At 39.0% G+C, this 18,385-nt stretch overlaps 2 protein-coding genes across 2 annotated transcripts; both read right to left on the bottom strand.

The window, feature by feature from the left end:
- Positions 1-138: 138 nt before the first annotated feature.
- On the bottom strand, positions 139-6,566 carry LOC124998130 (ornithine decarboxylase-like). Its single transcript, XM_047572338.1, has 10 exons — positions 6,301-6,566; positions 5,230-6,220; positions 4,994-5,109; positions 4,747-4,920; positions 4,494-4,666; positions 4,197-4,413; positions 4,022-4,105; positions 3,292-3,454; positions 2,622-2,743; positions 139-2,166 (listed from the first exon to the last, which is right to left on the bottom strand). Exons 2-10 carry the CDS (start codon positions 5,249-5,251, stop codon positions 1,948-1,950), a joined length of 1,290 nt encoding a protein of 429 aa, XP_047428294.1. The 5' UTR covers positions 5,252-6,220; positions 6,301-6,566; the 3' UTR covers positions 139-1,947.
- Positions 6,567-10,088: 3,522 nt separating this feature from the next.
- Positions 10,089-18,113, bottom strand: LOC124997829 (synaptic vesicular amine transporter-like). The gene is made up of 16 exons (XM_047571838.1): positions 18,068-18,113; positions 17,789-17,890; positions 15,963-16,278; positions 15,826-15,884; positions 15,655-15,738; positions 14,943-15,035; positions 14,189-14,278; positions 14,034-14,077; positions 13,810-13,870; positions 13,115-13,210; positions 12,740-12,821; positions 12,360-12,411; positions 11,708-11,771; positions 11,513-11,632; positions 11,141-11,274; positions 10,089-10,548 (listed from the first exon to the last, which is right to left on the bottom strand). Exons 1-16 carry the CDS (start codon positions 18,069-18,071, stop codon positions 10,528-10,530), a joined length of 1,422 nt encoding a protein of 473 aa, XP_047427794.1. The 5' UTR covers positions 18,072-18,113; the 3' UTR covers positions 10,089-10,527.
- Between the last annotated feature and the right edge of the window lie 272 nt (positions 18,114-18,385).

The following is an 18,385-nucleotide window of genomic DNA, read 5'->3' as shown; positions in this document are numbered from 1 at the left end:
GGGCGACATCTAGCGGTCAGAGGAGGGAGTGCAAGCTTGGAAATCTGCGAGTAGCAGAAAGTCATGCTACACGTTTTCTGGTCAGTTTATTAGGTACATTACAGTACATTACAGTACATCCTAAAACATCTACTTTCTTCATGCAGATCGTTATATTTATTATATTTAAAATAACTGTTGATTCATAAAAATACATCACAACCTACGTTACTGTATTGTACTGATGAAGAAATAATAATAAAAACACTTGACCCAACTGTGTTTTCGCTTTGGAGACCATCTTTTTTTTTGTTTTTATGTGTTTCCATTATTTCAAACCGCCCCATTTTCGTCATTGGGCCAGGTTGACTAACATAAACACTGTGTGTGTGTGTGTGTGTGTGTGTGTGTGTGTGTGTGTGTGTGTGTGTGTGTGTGTATGTGTGTGTGCGTGTGTGTGCGTGTGTGTGTGTGTGTGGTAATTCAATACAATTTAACAGCACCATTAACTACATCCTTCAAAAATGATCGTTCAGTTGAATTACCAGCTTTCTGACATGGTTTCAACGTAAAACTGAGCAATATTTCAGTTTCAAGTATGTGACATGCTGTTATTATTATTTCCATCTTCACCACCACTTCTAAATACTCATTACAGCAGCAAATGTGTCAAATCTTCAGCAAAACGTCACATCAAGAGCATCATAACATTAAAAATGAAAGTGAAAAATAAATGATTTCATCAACTGTTTTTAATCCCGTCTACATACATTTCTGAAATGTTCTCAAGAAAGTTAAAGCATGCTATAAATATGTCAGTGTTACAAGGTATTACTATTATTATTGTTCTTTCAAGTTTTCTGGCTTATTTTCTTAGAATTGATTTGAACCACAAGATGGAGCCATTATGTAAAACAAATACATATTTGCAGTTAAACTTAAAAGAAACATAGTCAGGAGTCCCAGTCAGCACTTAATAAACCAGCTAAACAACAGTAGAAAAACAATAGTGGTTAGTTGAAATTTACTATCCTTTGACACCTTTGGGGAAAAAATGTACACACATAAAGAAACTGCCATAAAATCCTCAATATTTTTTTTCTACACCTTCTGCCTTGCTCAAAACTGACGAAATGTCAATAACTTCCAGGATTTCAACCCTTTAAATGCCAGTCTAATGATTCGAAGTATTTCATTATTATTATTAGTATTTTTTATTTATTGTTTTTTACAAAAAAAAAAACAACAACAACAAAAAAACTAAACTGAATTACTTTCCATAAAATAGACAGTAGGATGACGGGGCTTTGGTGGTGATTGGAGTCTTGGATATGTTGAAGATTAACAATAAAATTGATATGATTACATCATCATTTTTTATCTAGCGTCACATTTAAAATTTTGCACACTCTGGACACCTTCATGACAAAAAAAAAAAAAAAACAGCCATAAGATCCTCACATCAATATTTGTTTCTCCTTTTTTCCCACATTAAATCACTTAAAAAACATCAGACCTGCTGAAAACTACCAACATTTCAATAATTTGCAGGATTTTAACCCATTAAATGTTTTACAAAAACATCAAAACTAAATTTTTCATAAAACAAACAGTAAGTGGATCGGACTTTGGGGGTGACTGGAGTCTTGGATATGTCAAAGATTAGCAATAAAATTGATTTGATTGCACTAGTATTTTTTTTAAAAATATTGATGGCTGTTTTTTGTTCCCATTTTTGCCGCAAAAGTGTCCAGAGGGTGAAAAATCACAAGAGTAAAAATGCCACGAGTTCCTGCAGAAATTCAAGCCGCAAATTGTAACAGAGCCAGAAATATTCACCAAATGAAAAAATGTCCTGGTTGGGTGGAACTCATCAACCATTTTGAGCCAAACCATTACTCTTTCTGAAATCTAAAAAATTTCGAATTATTAATGGTCAATGCAGCCAGTGTCAGGGAGGTTTATGGCCTACCATGTTTTAGTGGTCACAACAGGGTAAATGTGTGCCCTCTCAAAGCCATTGAAATCAGTGGACGCACAAACAGAATAAGCGCCCATGTTGTCGATGAGAAGCCAGTCTCCCACGCGCAACTCCTGAATCCAGTAGCTTTCGGCCACTTTGTCAAAGCTGTCACAGGTTGGGCCCCAGATGACAGACCGGTATCTGGGCTCGTTGTTCTCTACAGCCTGAGAAGAGCAACAAAAATCCACATCGCCTTGGTTATGATATGTTCATTAAACATCAAACTCCTGATTAACATTATCATGACCTCGACACTAACGCTTCTCAAAAGGAAAAACATTTTTAGTTAGTTGCATTAGTGCTATTGTTTGCGATACTAGTATGAGACACGGAGAACAAAAAAGATATTAAAAACTTTTTGCAAGATCCCAAGTCCAGTGGGCTGAGAGGAAGGGCCTCTGAGACACTTGAACAGTTTGGGATCTAATAAATTTGGAGGCAAACTGAACAATTCCACTCAAGATTCATTTACCTACACTATATCTATTCTAATATCTTTCCCTCTAACTATGGATTCAACACAATGCCCCTGCTGAGAAATTTCAATAGTTAGCAAAAGAGGTGAATAAAGAAAAATGGAATATCCAATGTACAGTGAGAAAAAAAAGCTGATATTTACCCTGTGAAGGTATGGTTCCACCTTTGTGTGAGCAGGATCGTTGATGAGGAAACTCAAGGAGCCATACAGTCCGTCGTTAATATAGTACATCATCACTGTGTCTGGGATGTTTTTCTCACCATCTGGAAAACACACATGCAAAGCAAAGGAAGCTGTTCAGATTATAATATGGAAAAGTGTTTTTCATCCATCTCGGGCTAATCACATATATAGAGCTAAATAGAGTGAGTAACTACAACTTTGTTGTTTTTAGAAGATCAAGAATTCTTATCAACCCTTGTGTATTTATAATCATACGCAGTTACAGGGTTGATACTGAAATATCGAAACTTCCGATACCAGATGTGCTCTAAAATCGATTCTCAAATCTAAATATCAATACTTTTGATACTTCAGTCATTCGAGGTAATGTACGAACACAGTGGAGAGTAACTAAACTATTGAGTTGTGGCAACACAACAAACCTTATGAAACACCTCAGGTTAAACCACAACACAGAATAAGAGGCGTTTATGATGAGGAGGACAGAAGAGGAGAGGACAGGGTCAGAGTTAAGATTCAAGTTCTCAATTTATAGTAGTTCTTAATAGTAAAACAATTTAGGTTTTATCAAGGTAATTGGTGGTATTGAACATCACCAATTTCTACACAGAAACAGCTGCACTCTTACTGTGGTGTTCATCTTTATCGTTGGCGACCACTCTTTTAGCGATGACATTCACGGCCAGCGTGAAGGCCGATTCCACGTAGAACCGACCTGGTTCTGCAATAATCTCCACTCCGCTGTCCGGTGGGAAGAATTTATCCAATGATTCATTGATAACTTCTGAAAACTAAGAGGGGAGAAGAAAAACAGTAGATTAAAGACATACAAAATATTACACCCCCTTTGTTTGATTCATAATCCCTGTAGTCAGAGAGCAATGTGATACTTGTTTGAGTCAGAAAAACGTTGCCATAACGAACAGAGACCAATTTGAACCATTTACTTTGATAAGTTGGTCCACGACATCTCAAGAAAAGTTCACATAATCTCAGTGTCAGTGGTTATATCGTGGTGTCTTCTCTAGGTTCTAGGATAATTTCCTGGAAATTTCAGTCCCAGCAAATAATTTACAAGAAACGTTCAGGGTTCCTTCACCAAACACTTAGTCCCCTCTAACCAGATTGCAATATTTACCACCATTCCTCCTCAAATCAAGACGAAGCTCTCTTATCAGCAGCACACAGTGTGGAGAATTACAATGTATAGCACAGTAGGCTAAGTGTAATAAATCATATGGTAGCAATCAGCATGGGAAAGCAGCAGCACATTCTGTATATGTTGAAGTGTCAGCAGTGCGGAAAAAAACTTCCTTTTCCAGAGTAAAAAAAAAAATAAATAAATAAATGTTACTTACATCTTCAAATGTCTCTTGGAAGACACTATTCCCAGAAAATCCTCCACCGATATCCAAGAGTCTCATCTGGTATCCATGGTCACTCTACGAAAGATGGACAAGTCGTTAAAAAAATTATTATTTTTTTTTACTGATGAGATCTCAATTGTGTTCTATTGTCGTCACAATGACTCACCGCTATGTCAAAGACATGTCGGGCATCTGCTATAGCTCGCTTGAAGGCCAAACTTCCAGTGCACCCACTGCCTACATGGAAGCTGACTCCAATCACCTCCAACCCCAGCTTTCTAGCACGTTCCAGCAGCCCACCAACTGAGACCAGTCTGGCTCCAAACTTTGAGCTGAGTCTTACCAGTGACTCGGAGTCATCCACTGCAATGCGTACCACCAGTCTGAGGAGTTATTCAAAATAGTATTAATCAGGACTCTAAAGAGGAGCTGCAATACAAAGAAAATGGAAGCAAAAACATACTTGGCTTCAGCATGATGACGAGAGATTTTTACAAGTTCATCTTTGCTGTCAAACGTCATTATATCTACTCCCTGAGTGCAGGCGTAGCGGATGTGGGACAGTGGTTTAGCTGGATGTGCATAAATGATCCTGTCAGGTGTCACTCCATGGGACAGAACCAGCTCAATCTCAGCCTGGGTTGGACAAAATGTGTTCTGAATGAGGCACTAAGAGTGAAACAATCCAGCCAATCTTATTTTGTCTCCATCTGTACCTTGCTGGCACAGTCAAAACCAGTGTCTAGAGCACTCAGCATCCTGATAACTGCTGGTGTGTTGTTGCACTTTACTGCATAGAAAGGCTTGACCCGAGGTAAGTTGGAAATCCAGCGGAGGTGCCTCTCTAAAATACAGTCAAGATTTGCCACGTGGAACGGCTCTTCATTGTCCTGAATGAATAAAATAGAAGGGACATTGAGGAAAAAAGAAAAAGTTTCCTCATTGCGATATCCCGACACTCACCACTGAGCCAAGCAGTTTTATTTTAGCGTCTATGAAATCTCTGACGGTCTTTCCATCGTCTAAAATTTCTATTTCATCCGTCTCAGAGGATAATACGTGTACGACCGATGAGTTTTCTGCATAGACAATAAAAGACAGAAATGCTTACACCATACAATATTATCAATTTAAGAATGTATGTGATGTTCATTTACCGTACACACCAATAATTAACCTGTGAAAGTCTTTTTGCCTACCGTGTCTTGTGCAGTCCTCCATCCAGTTCAGTCACTGAAAATATCATGAAGTTTGAAACGGGTTTTAGTGGAGCTCTATTTCAAGGAGCTCTGACTGTGTTTGGCCAAATGGATAAAAGTGAGGTAAAATTGCCCAACAACCACCTGGGGAAATGCACACTAACCAGTACCTTAAGCAACGGTAGGTCACACAGGTTCGTTACACCAATATACAGAGGACGGGAGACGGACGACTTCCACATGTAACCAAAATTTATTGATTGAAAGGTTACCAAGTTTAAAAGAACACAAAGACACCAAGAAAACCACAGCCTGAGTGTCAAGATGAAAGGAAAGAAACAAAGAAAAAACAAATGGCAGGAACAGGGCTAAGACTGGTCCTAGCTGACAGACAGTAGAAAAAAAGGGTGGGGGGCACAACTCAACAAACCAAAGAAAACCACTACAAACCAAACCACCAGGTGCATACTAAAACACACAAATGTGCACAGCAGTCACACCCACGCATACACACCAACAGAAAATTAATAACTGACTGAATGACTAAAATAATTCAAGCATACAAAAACACAAATGTAGCCACACATAAAAAAACACCCACAAAGTAACAAGATTATAATGAAATCAAAACTGAGCTTAGGTGGGGGCCAGGGGTAGTAAGAGCCCGTTCACTAAAAGCAAACCCAACAACTAGAAATCAAACTAAATAAAGAGACAAAATATTTAACCAAATATTCTACAATCCAAAAAAACAAAAACAAATGAACACAAGAAGATATTTAACCCAACCGAATAAACCAAATAACCAAAAGAACGTAATTAATTAACCAGCCAGAGTCGTGATGGGATGAATAATCTGAAGCTCAATGAACACAGTGGAATTAATATGAAAGCTGCAGGTGGCCCAGCTGGTGGCGCACGTCGCCGTGCTGCGGACTGCAGCTCCACAGCGCACGAGGAAGAGAAGGGGCACGAGCGGGGGCCTCGACAGCTACAGCAGGACAGAGAGTAGGATAACTGTTAAAGTAAGGCACATACAGTTGGCAGAAGTTAATAAAACAACAAGCCTACCCGCACGATGACAGCTTAACACAGCCTTCGCAGTGGAGGAAGAGAGCAGACGCCACACTCATCCAAATGCTCACGATGATGCTTTAAAGCGACACCACGATAAATAAATTACCCGAGTACCGCAGCACCCAGACCTACCCTACAAGCCGCAACCTAAGCAATTAAGCAGGTGGCAATACCGCGCGGTGACATTAATTGACGGTGGAGGCGGGGCAGAAGTTAAAAGGAGTCTCATAATGTGCTGATTTTGTATTCACTCAGACGACTCCTCGCCCAACCTACCTTTACATGACGTACTTTACGTGCTAAGAAAAAAAAACTGTTCTATTATCCCCGTAACATGGAAATAAAACACTACACTCATAAAACTTAAGCAAATAGCAGCTGCTGTGAAAAAGAAAAAAGAAATTATAATGTTTTTTACTCTAGGTATCACACCGTTTAGAACATCCTCCCCTCCTGGGTTGAGGGGAGAAGCCTCTCTGTATCATCCCACAGATACTTAGCCAGATAAGGTCAACACTTTGTGCTGTTCTTCGTGGGTTTTGTGATGTTCCTAAACCATTTTTTGTGTGTGTGTCTGTGTCAGGCTACAATCCTGCAAGGGATGACTGATGTCATTGCTATGGGGTGGGGGTGCCTGGTTTGGTCTAGGTGGGTGCTACATGTCTCAGTAACATCCACATGAATGCCAGGTCCAAAAGCTTGTCACAAGGTCACATGGTCAATGTTACTCACATCTCCAGTCATTGATCAGAATTTTATACCTGATTGGTGTATGTGAAGCCAGCTAAACGTTAAAAGGTTTCTTCTGAAATAGAACTGATGCATTATCGTGACCTAAAACCACAAAAAAAATGTCTTTGGTAGAAAAGGTTGTAATGCAGCTGTCATTCATTTCCAATCAAACCTCTATTGATTGTTTTAAATAAGTTCCCAAAATAGTTTTTCCTCTTTCAATGACTCTCCTTGGCAAGAAAAGAAATCGGTATGAAATTACACCAGCCTTATGTTTAGGAAGACAACTTTATGGACTAAACGTCTGTCATAACTGTGTGCCATGCATCAGTAAATCATCCATGCATTTAAACAGGCAGCTCACACAGCAGAAAAGTAAACATTAAAATATCAAGACAAAGAGCATGGCGAACTGATAGCCTCCTAATGTTTGCGTAGCCAGTGATGCCTACTTGTGACTGACTTGATGTAGTGTTTAAGCCTTAACTTTTTGTTTAAATAGTAAAGTTAATGTTGATATTAGCTTTCAGTCATTTGCAAACATTTAGTAAGAGTCACGCCTGTTTGGGACTAACAGACTGCGGTGACCGATTCCAGTCACAAGAATCAACAAACAAAAATGACTCATATGAGAACTTAGAGCCTGATATACTAAGATCCCAAATAAGCTAAATTGCATGCGGAAGGTTATAGATTATAGTGTTGCAGGTGATCTACTTAGATTTTACGCACAATTGGCACTAGGTGCAAAAGTGCCCGATTTAAATGAGAATTTTGTACCTCCGCCAGAGAGAATATGGGAGAGCAGACTGAATGAAAGTGCAAAATGAAATTTGAAGCCATCGAGTTGGAGGTGTTGGTGCAGATTAGCGTATTTTGGAGTCATAGTAAACATAACCAGGAGAAACTAATATGGGAGGCTATCACTGACGGGGTCAGTGCTGTGGGGAAAAAAAAGAAGAATAGCAGATGAAATTAAGAAAAGATGGTAAGACATTAGACAAGAACAAAGAAAAAAAAGCACTCATACCCCAGTAAATAAAACATGTGGCTCCAAATGGCATTGCTGGATAGGAGATATGTCTCAATTATTTGTGCTTCTGATGATGCTAAATGGACTGCATGTGCTATTTTGCCCATTTGACAGACTCAACCCTCATTGCAATAACATTTACATACATTTCTGCACACGCACCCCTTCAGGCCCTAAGACTTTAAAATTTAACAACCAGTGCAGACACAATGTAAACTATTACAAAACATTTCAAAGAACAAATGAAAGTTTTTTCACCTGAAGGGTGAGGCCTTCTAACGCTAACCCATGACTCTGATGAAGGCCTAAAACGCGTCAGTCTAATGAAGTTGTTGCATATATTAATTCATTCATTCAATCACCTTTATTTGCTGTAGAGTGACAATGTGCATGAATGAATATTTTCAAAATAAAATGGAAATGTACCCAATTATAGCCAAAGGGCTAGTATAAAACCTTAATTGTATCAGATCAAATTTTGAAAATGGGTTGTTCAAAGGGGGAAGAAGGAATCTGAAGTCGAATTAGATCTTTGAATCTGGTCCTAGTTTTAATCTGGATCAAACCTTCAGTTTTGTGTGTTCAAAACTTTTCAGTAGGATTTGGATAATTTTTATCCCCCCCAAAAAAAACAAACAAACAAAAAAAAAAAAAACAGGATTTTCTTGATCCCAACAGTGGGTAGGATTTCAAGGTTGATTTCAGGAAAAAATTCTAGTAAAACTTGGTTTAATAATACAACATTTGTATCATTTAGTGTACTTTTATTTTTATTTTGCACTTGACTTATCCATTACAGTCATAAAGTAGATAAAGGCTGCCAATTGAGCTTTTCAGTGCAGTAAAAATAAAATAATAATTAAAACAAAATCTCGTCCCAATGAAATAATCCCCCAAACAGATTCCAATAACACACTATAATAATATAATCAGTTTTTCTGTCATTCATCACTGTATATTAATTTTAAAGAGACATTCATCAAAGATGAACCTGTCAAAATCATTTCTAGCAGTTGGATCCCTTACTACACGTCCAGTCAGTTCCTCATTCTGACGGAACGCCTAGTACTACCTGTTCTTTAGGCCACATTGTGACATGTCCAGATTTGGAAACTATGTAAAAAACTATGTATCTGGATCAGGGTGATCCAATACAACATTGCTTTAAGGAAAACGTCATAAAACTAAGACGGATTACCTGTATCTGAATGGCAAAAAATGGGATTTCCAAATCTGGATCAAAATGAGACTAAAAGTCTAAAATTTGACTAAAATCTTTTCTACTGGTCACCCTGACAAATAAGGAGCATTGCTGTTACGTCCGACCTAGGGGAACCGAATGTAACATGGAAAGGATGCCCCCCTCTCTCTCCCACTCCCAAGGAAGACCATACAACAGAGCTGCAGACCAACAAATAATTATTTATTTAATCAACAATGGTAGTGATAGGCTTCAGGGTGAGCATGGCCCAAAACAACAAACAAAAAAACACTGTGCCCCCAAGCTGACTTACCTAATCAAAAATAAAGGAAATCAAAATACAGGTTTCTAACTGACTCCCTATAAAAATAAACAGGAGAAAAAGGTCCCAACAAAAAGAGCTACTCACCCTTACCACTACCTGGTCTGCTAACAAATACAAATTGCCAAATCACACACAAATGCCTGGTTCAGTTGGGAGGAGGGTCAAGAGGAGAGGAAGAACTCCAAAATGACGGCCATTTTATAGGGTTTCCTCCCGCCCATTCACCAATTGCCAGCCAGCACCTGGAGACCAACAGAGGTGGCACCACCCTCAGGCAGGGAGGAACAGCACATGGAAAAGGAAAAAAAAAAAAACAGCACAGACAAGTCATACATCCAAAAACAAATATTACACAATGACCCTGGGTCATAACATTGCATACTCACTGTAATGTGATGTGACGGTCACATGTTGACGCTGTTGCATGCAAACTGAATATGCAAATAATGCCTGTGTGCCTAGTGTCAACACAGAAACCAAAAACGGCCAGAAGCTGTACTGACAACAGTGTCTCTGTTTATCGAGAAAAAACAAATTACATAAGGTGATTTATTGCTACATGTTTTCAAATCTGTTATTTTTAAGGTTTTATTAGAAATAGAGAGGCTCCGTTTCTTTCTGTGTTACTTTATTCTATTGTATTAATTATAGTAATTGGTGTCATTTTATTTATTTTTTGATGCTGGCAGAATGGTGCAATATTCTTTATTTTGATTTAAATTTTACTGGCACCAATTTAGAAACCATTAAAAAACAGCAACACAGAGAATTGTTTATAGGGGGAAAAAAATATCCCATCCCTTTCATGTCAGACAAGTGATATTTTGGAAGCTTGCAACTGGAGCATTCACAGTTGGTCCTTTCTCACGTGAAGTTCAAGGTGGCATAATTTTGGGCATTGCATTGTAGAAGTTCTCAGGCCGAGCTTCCTTAATTTCCCTTCGATATTAACTGTAACACAAGTCAAAAGAATTCATCTTGTAGTCAGTATATGCTGTAATAACATCCACTGGCTGTTTGTAATCCATAACCTGTTAGTGATCTGAAAATCTCTATTCTGTTTGCTAAATCTAAGCTTGAACATACAGTTAACAGCAACTGGCGAAACCTGTACGACAAGGCCTTCATTTAAAACAGTGACTACCAAAATTTTTCAGCAAGGCCCCTCTATTGTTGATGTGTCTAAGTGGCGTCTTAATTTGTTCAGTTTCAAATTGTCATAATATTTTGAGACACACAACACACTGTGGTGTCTCCTTGTTTCCCACCGGTGAAACAGAGAGGGCGTTATATGCCTCGTCATATTATCGACTTTTTTGCTTTGGAAGCTGTATTTTAAGTTGACGAAGACTCATCCTCTGCTGAATGTTCATCTGGGAACTCTCTCATAAACCTCCCTATGGTATGCTAGCAGTACATCTGCAATAGCTACTCGTCCCTCCAAAGGGACACGTGCCCCACACTTTGGGAACCACTGACCTAAAATAACTAGGACACTACGTAACACATCTTTTTGTTGCTGTGTTGTGTTATTGCCACTCACCAATGATTTCTCCCGCTGAGGTGGTCTGAAAAGGAGGATACAAAGTGGAGCAAAAAATATATTGACCATTCCAATTATGGCCATGAGCAATGGGAAGCCAATCGATGCCATGATGAGACCTGCAATAGCTGGACCTGTGGAGAGAAGAGACATTTTTTTAAATTAAACATCAACATTAAAGGCTCAATAGCTGTCAATAGAGTGGTACCAGTTTAAAGCGGGTTCAAACCATGGATGTACTAACTATAGTTAATGTCTATAGTCTATAGTTAATGTTAGTCGTGTTAATGAGGTGAAGAATTCCTGTTTAAGATCATATAATCCAAGAGATACAATTAGAAGTTGGAGTTCCCATTCACAACAAATATTTACCTACAGAGAATCCAATACAGACTGCTATGTCAGCAATTGCGTAAACATTGCCATACACCGGCTCATATCGCTGGTCTACCAAGTAACCCATGAAAGGCATTACAGAGGAGTCCACCATGCCTGGTAGAATGAGATAATCACCGATTACTTTAACCGACTTTATTGGATTAACATCAAATATTAGGCACGACTTACCGACTGAAATGCCGATTAATGCATTTTGTGCAAGGATGGGGTAGATGTTTGTAGAATAGCCGAACTGTAAGACAGTACAGACAAGTTCAAAATGTGATGATTAAACTTGGTACAGTCATCTGCATTTAGGTTCATAAATATGTTGGCTGTTGGCTTGGCTGATTAGCTGGTGTTTTACTTCCGTAGCTAGGTTAATTAGCTGATAAACCTAGCTGATCCTAGCAGAGGGGAGAAATGTTGGTTGAAGTGTAATCGCATGTCCCATCACCTCTATTACCTACTGCTGCCGACTAGGTTTGTTAGTGGCTGAACGCTGGTCTGCTGTTTGGTTTTCCAGTTGGACTGGGCTTCTAAAGGAATTTTGCCTCAGATCATGGCACAAAGGATCATAACACCTCATCCTATGTATTAATGAATATGGACACTAATATACTGTAGCTATTCTATATACATTGACTAACGGCACCGAGATGGCTACCAAAACTAGCAACATCTTAGTCCATTTTGGTCCAACTTAGCCCAAACTGCAATATTGCACATAAAATCCTAGCTGTTTTAAGCATTTTGTGAATTATACATTATCATAACGGTTAGGATCCTGGTAAGCTGGCTATCAGTATTGTTAGTATTTACTTAAATGCATTAAACTCACGGAAATAGTGGTTCCTCCTGCAAGGATCATTCCAAAGAAAGCACATAGCCAACTGCAAAAAGAGAAGACATTAACACCTTGGTATATTTGTGTAATTGCCCTAGGTTTTTCTTGAAGTTTCTTTCTTATTTTATTGTGAAAGATGATTTATTTTTACATCCTGCCATTGTGTATTTTACGTTTTCTGTATTACACGTTTCATTTGCTAATTAGCTCCTTGTGTACTTCTGCTGGATTTCATTCCTCTCTGAATTGGGAACTTGGAGCTGGAGACAATGTTAAGACAAATTAACTGAAATTCCAGTATTGGTGTTGTTGGCAATACCAATACCATTAAAAACAATGCCAAAGTATTCTTGGGTATGGCTCAATATAAGTACCTCACGCTGTATTTTTGTGACAGACGTCCAAAGATGATGGATGCAATAAGGTAGCATACACTGTCCGGCAAGAAGACAACACCTGACGGAATGAGACACCAATGGGAAAACTTCAATTTGACTCATTCAATTTGATACAGATATTTCTTAAAGGATCAATGAACTTAGTTCTACATTAAAGTGCATTGCATGTTTCCAGATGCTCTGGGGGTGAGCATTGTGATGAGTAAAAGACCTTCAGCTGTGACAATTGATCTGGCAAACTTTTAAGTGACTGCAAAGTTGTGTATGTGAACATGTATTCATTGTAAAATTTCTTGCAGTCTTAGGGTAAATTGTGCAATTTTGCACGAAACATAAGTTTGTCTTGAATACCTTGCTGCCATTTGCTGGCACACATGGTCTTCATCATCCAGATAGGAAGTGTAGTTTCTATTATGCCAATAATCAGAGTTGTCAAACAGATTGCTCCTGGAAAGCAAAATCAACAATACAGTGTTAAAAATTACTTAACATTCATGTAAGCCCAGTCCAAACATTGACGAGAAAGACGTCACTTGATTTGCCATATAGTTTCCCAGATCTTTCTTTTTGATTCAGCAACATAATAATATTGACTGAACTCCAACCAAAAACACTGTGCTTAGGTGAATGACCTATGTGTTGTCAAACAAGATGGGAAACTGAAACTACCACACTACTGCAAATTATTGCAGAAGTATTCTCCCACCAGGTGTGGCATAAACTTGAACCAAGGCCTCACACAGCAAAACAACTGCTGGAACTCATTGTCCAAAGAGAAGACAGATGGAGGAGGCCATTGATTACGAAGAAGGTTAAGTTCCAACAGGTAGTCAAATGAAGAAGTTTTGAAAGTTAAAGCTGACTTCTTCTTTTGGTTAGGGTACCACTTGGTGAAGAAAACAAGAAAAGATCAAGGTTTGGGTTCAAATCGACCCTCTCACATCTTAGAGAGTCTCTCATCTGGGTGCAAATGTGGTTTGGGGTACAGCTGATACATTTCACTTAAACACCAAGGTTTTAAGAAATGTTTCTACTATTTCAAATACCTGCAGCAATGAGAATGTATGGATCCATCAGGAGAGTCAGCAATGGAGTTCCCTTTTCCCTCTGTGTACAAATAGATTTGATTTAGAGAGGGCCCCCATTGGAAATCAATATGCATTCAGTTTTTGTAAGTTTGAGCAAATTGAATGGAATTCTGTCGTTATTATTCAGTTCACACCAATGCATTTCTTCCACGTAAAACAATCACGGCAACACTACAGTTTACCTTAATTTGGAGCCGTTGTGGTTGAAAAATTATGAAATGCAAACCTGTGTAAGGAGAGTGAAACGAGACAGGCTGATGCGCACAAGACACAACAATTTCACGTGGATAATTTTTAGCATTTTATATTATGCACACACGACATCTTAGAATAACACCTCCACCCAGCACAGCGATGACAGCCACGACCAGGAATGGAGCCGTCTTCCCAGCGAACTGATACATCACGCTGCCAAATGGAGCACCCACTCCAGGACATGAAACAGAAAAGTTAAAAGTGACATTTATGAGGACACCTCAATAGAGGCCTCCATTGTTCTCTAAACACCCACTGTTATTATACTATGTTGACAAAACTGCTGTACAAGATTATAAATCATTGTCAGTGGATGCCAATATAAATATTGAGCTGACAACCAAACTTGTGTTGGAACAATTCAACTTAGACTGGCCAACAGCGTTGCTAGAAACTTCTAGACAGTGATAACAGTGATAATCTGTTCTATGTGGGGATGATCATTGACAGTTCTACCACATCCCAAAGGTTGTTTTGAAGGTCTCTGACTGACCATCTAACACAAATTTTGCTTTGTGGCAAGGTGTATTTTCAAACGGGAAGTAGCCCAGTATCTTACACAGTCGTACACAAAAAGCAACAAGAAAACTTCCCCTACACCATTGCATCACCAGCTGTGGCCTAGACCATCAACACAATGCTGGTTGGGTTTATGTCTTCATCCTACTTACCAAGGCAAACCTTGAATGTCAGAGCCTATATGGAGAGTATATGATTATATATGGTTGAGGTGTTGGTGATGATGCAGGATGCCAACACCCCCACCATATAGTCCTTTAAAAATCAGTTTGCAGGAGAATTTAGTGGTAACATAAATGGCTAGAGTCCATACACACCTATCAGTCCTAAGGCCAAACCAGTGAAGGATATACCCATTACACAGCCTCTTTCTGTTTCATCTTTGTACATATCAGCAAGCATGCTCATTCCTGCAAAACAGAAGACAATGAGTGGAATTAATTTTTTTTTATTTTTTTGTATTTTTTTTATTAATATTTGGTCAAAGGTCTTAGTTGTGAACATAAAAATCCACACCAAAATAATAAAATAAAAATAGATGTTCAGCAGATCAAGCTTGAGTTGAAATGCAAGGTATTTGATCTTATGTGGGACATTAAAGTGGACAAACTACCAATATTGCACAACAGGTACGCTAGGAACAATGAAAACACATTTTGTTGCCAAAGTCAGACAAATTATCATCAACCCTTTTGTCGTCAGGGCAGATTTGGGTAAAATGTCACAATTTGGACAGTTGTGGTTTTGCCAACATGGAAATCATGAATTTGCCTTAACGACACGTGGCTTGACCACACACAAGGAATACATTTGTTTGAATGTATAGTTGTATTTTCATACTCGACCCCATTATTGTGTTCTCTTGGATGGTTCAAATTGGGGTCTTGGGCCAGGGTGCTGCATGATTTCTGTGTCTACCTGACCTATTAGGTACCTATATCCACTATTCCACATTCCATAAACAATATAATTAATTGTAGTGATATTGCTTAGGGGTGCCCTTAGATTTTATTGTAAAGTTTATCTCACCTGCTACAGACAAACAGGATCCACCTATGCCTTGTAGTGACCTGGCCAGCAATAGTAAGATGTAGCTTGATGAGAAGGCAAAGACTTCAAAGAAACAAGGAAATAGATATTTTAGATAATACTGATAGTACATAAGGAAATAACTGTGGAATAACTGAACCCAATACTCACCAGTGGTCGCCAAAATGATTACACAGAAACCAACAGACATAAGGATGTGGTATCCAATCCTGCACAATAGACAGCACACATGTGCATGAGTTTTTGACAATATGTCCACCTGTTTCTCACAGATCAAAGTCTCTTACCTGTCAGAAAGCGACCCGACGAAGGGGTTAAAGATAAGCTGTATGGTGGACTTGGAGGCAAACAGCAGTCCTAATTTGATGCTCACCGCATCCACACGAGAATCTGCTTGAGTGCAGTTTGTGGTGGGGGGGATCTGGATGAAGGGAACGCCACGCAGGGTTGAGTTGTGGTATGGAGTTGCAGATGTGGAGCCCAAAACCGCTGATGTGTTGTTGACCAGCTGGGTGTGTGGAGATTGGACTGCTAGGCCAGTGCTGTTCTCCAACGTAGTGGAAGGCTGGTCACTTCCATACAGGAAACTTGGAAGGATTGGCACTGTCGAAAATATAAATTAAATATTAGCTGATGAAGTCAATGCCTAAGTTCACAAAACCGTATGTCCATTCATGGCCCCTTGAGGCTGCCCTGAAAAGTTGGTCATTTTCCATAGACCTACATGTTGAAACCCCCAACTTCACGGCCAGAAATTTAGGCAACTTCAAGACAACTTTGTGAAAGTGAACTTACTTGTTTAAATTATATCAAGACTTACAGTTATACATAATTAAGGATGTAACTCCTTTGAGCAACAGGATGGTTCCCTCACATGTTGCTAGCTGACAAATCCAGGAATTAGGCAGAATCAGGCATAGCCAAGATGGCAACCATCAGCACCACTGACACTGAGCTGCAAAACTGCTCTTCAGGAGAACTTTTTGGAGTTTGTCCCTCTTACTTACAGTTAGAATACTTTTTAAAAAATACATATATAATTTACTCTTTTACCATCAGATTTTGTTGTTCATAGCTCAATCTCAGTTTTTCAAGTGTTCATTTATTTTCATCTTCATAGGTGAGTTTGGGTCATGGTGGCACCAGGCTAAATAAGGAACTCTGGATGCCCCTCCAGATCCCCAGGAACACATTCCAGTTCCTCCCAGGGAATCCTGAGGCGATCCTAGGCCAGATGAGATAGATAATCCCTTTAGCTAGTTCTAGGTCTGCCCTGGGGTCTTCACTGTAAAGTGGTGGCAGTGGTTCTACTCCAAACTCTCCCCAAATGTTCGAGCTTCTCAACCTATCTCTAAGGCTGCTTGCAACCACAATGCCATTCTTTTAGTCAATTTACTGCAGCTGCTTGTTTTTTTTAAGAGCGGTTGCTTTGTATGTCTTCATACCCTAGGATCCAGGCCAGAAAAACAAGTACAACATCATTCAGGGGAGGGCAAGTGGGAAGAGATCAATAGATCAGGAAGACATTAAGTCATGAACAGGCAAGCACAAGATGTGCGCAGACAGTCTGGAAACTGTATCATGAACAGCAAGTATTTGCACAGTACACAGTGAAGTAACTGGTTGATTGAGCGCAAACACAGTGGCGGAAAACCAAACAATGACATGAAATTGGAGAAAGGCACTGACATGACGGATGTCACAATAAAACAGTCATCAGATTCCTGCAATTTCATTAATTTTCTCAGTGTTTAGACCAATCACTAACAAACTGAAAGTCAGTTGTTCAAGATCTGAAATATCAGAGAATGTACAACCCATTTTCTTGGCATCACCAAACTCTAATTCATGTTCTATTCTATTCTATTCTATTTCAGGTGCAGGGGAGTTATGGGCTCTCCAAGTAGGGATGGCCAAGTCTTTTCACACTACGTAAGTTAGCACAGCCTGATGTCATGAGAACATTCAGCATTCAGCACCAATGTCACACGCCCCATCATCACAAAATATTTGCATTAACGTTTAACCTTAAAGTCAGGTAGGACAAACAAATTAGTTAAAAGCAGCTGTACCGTAGTGTAGTTTTTTATATGACATAGCCAAAATTACCTACCAACCACTGACAGCAGCATATGATCCAGGAACAACGCAATGAACACAACGGCCACTACCATCTTCTTCACCTGGACGTCTTGCTTCAGCCAGTTCAGTATTCCTAGGTTAAACAGAAGCTCTTCGTTAAACCAAAAACTGGTCCAATTTACTGTCAGAAATCCCAGTCATATAAAGGCCATTAGCTTCTTTACAAATAAAATGTATTAAAGGGACAAGATTAAAAAATAAACAGTATTTATTTTATTTTTTTTTTATGGTAAATAAAATACAAACTTACCCATCTTTAAAGAAAAAGAGAGGACCAACAGCTTGACAGGTGTGTGGATCAGTCTCCCTGCAAACACAGAAAGGCCGAATGTATTAGGCTACACCTCATCCTGTTAGACAGGCATGAAAAATAACATTTGAATTAGGCTGCCAGTAAGTTCACCAAGTGATTTTGACTGGATAAGGGTTCTGTAAACATGTAGGGATGTCTCGCTACAGTTGCCTTACGTGCAATGACATACAGTACAACGCAACCCCTTACACAAAGCATAAAATGTACTGTGAAAAGAGCTACAACATTAATAAAGGGTTGTTACAGTAACAGTGA

This window comes from Mugil cephalus, chromosome 20, assembly GCF_022458985.1.
Source record: "Mugil cephalus isolate CIBA_MC_2020 chromosome 20, CIBA_Mcephalus_1.1, whole genome shotgun sequence".
Classification (NCBI taxonomy): domain Eukaryota; kingdom Metazoa; phylum Chordata; class Actinopteri; order Mugiliformes; family Mugilidae; genus Mugil; species Mugil cephalus.
The sequence above is the reverse complement of the archived record's forward strand: the minus strand, read 5'-3'. Positions and strand labels throughout refer to the sequence as shown.

Excerpts from the sequence above, each read along its gene's own strand:
- LOC124998130 (XM_047572338.1), bottom strand. The coding sequence starts at position 5,251 with ATGGAGGACTGCACAAGACACG. Across the intron at positions 5,110-5,229 it reads GGAGGACTGCACAAGACACG|AAAACTCATCGGTCGTACAC; the intron begins GTAGGCAAAAAG and ends TTGTCTATGCAG. Across the intron at positions 4,414-4,493 it reads CGTCATCATGCTGAAGCCAA|ACTGGTGGTACGCATTGCAG; the intron begins GTATGTTTTTGC and ends ATAACTCCTCAG.
- LOC124997829 (XM_047571838.1), bottom strand. Across the intron at positions 15,036-15,654 it reads ATCCTGTTTGTCTGTAGCAG|GAATGAGCATGCTTGCTGAT; the intron begins GTGAGATAAACT and ends TCTGTTTTGCAG. Across the intron at positions 11,772-12,359 it reads CAGGAGGAACCACTATTTCC|TTCGGCTATTCTACAAACAT; the intron begins GTGAGTTTAATG and ends ACTGTCTTACAG.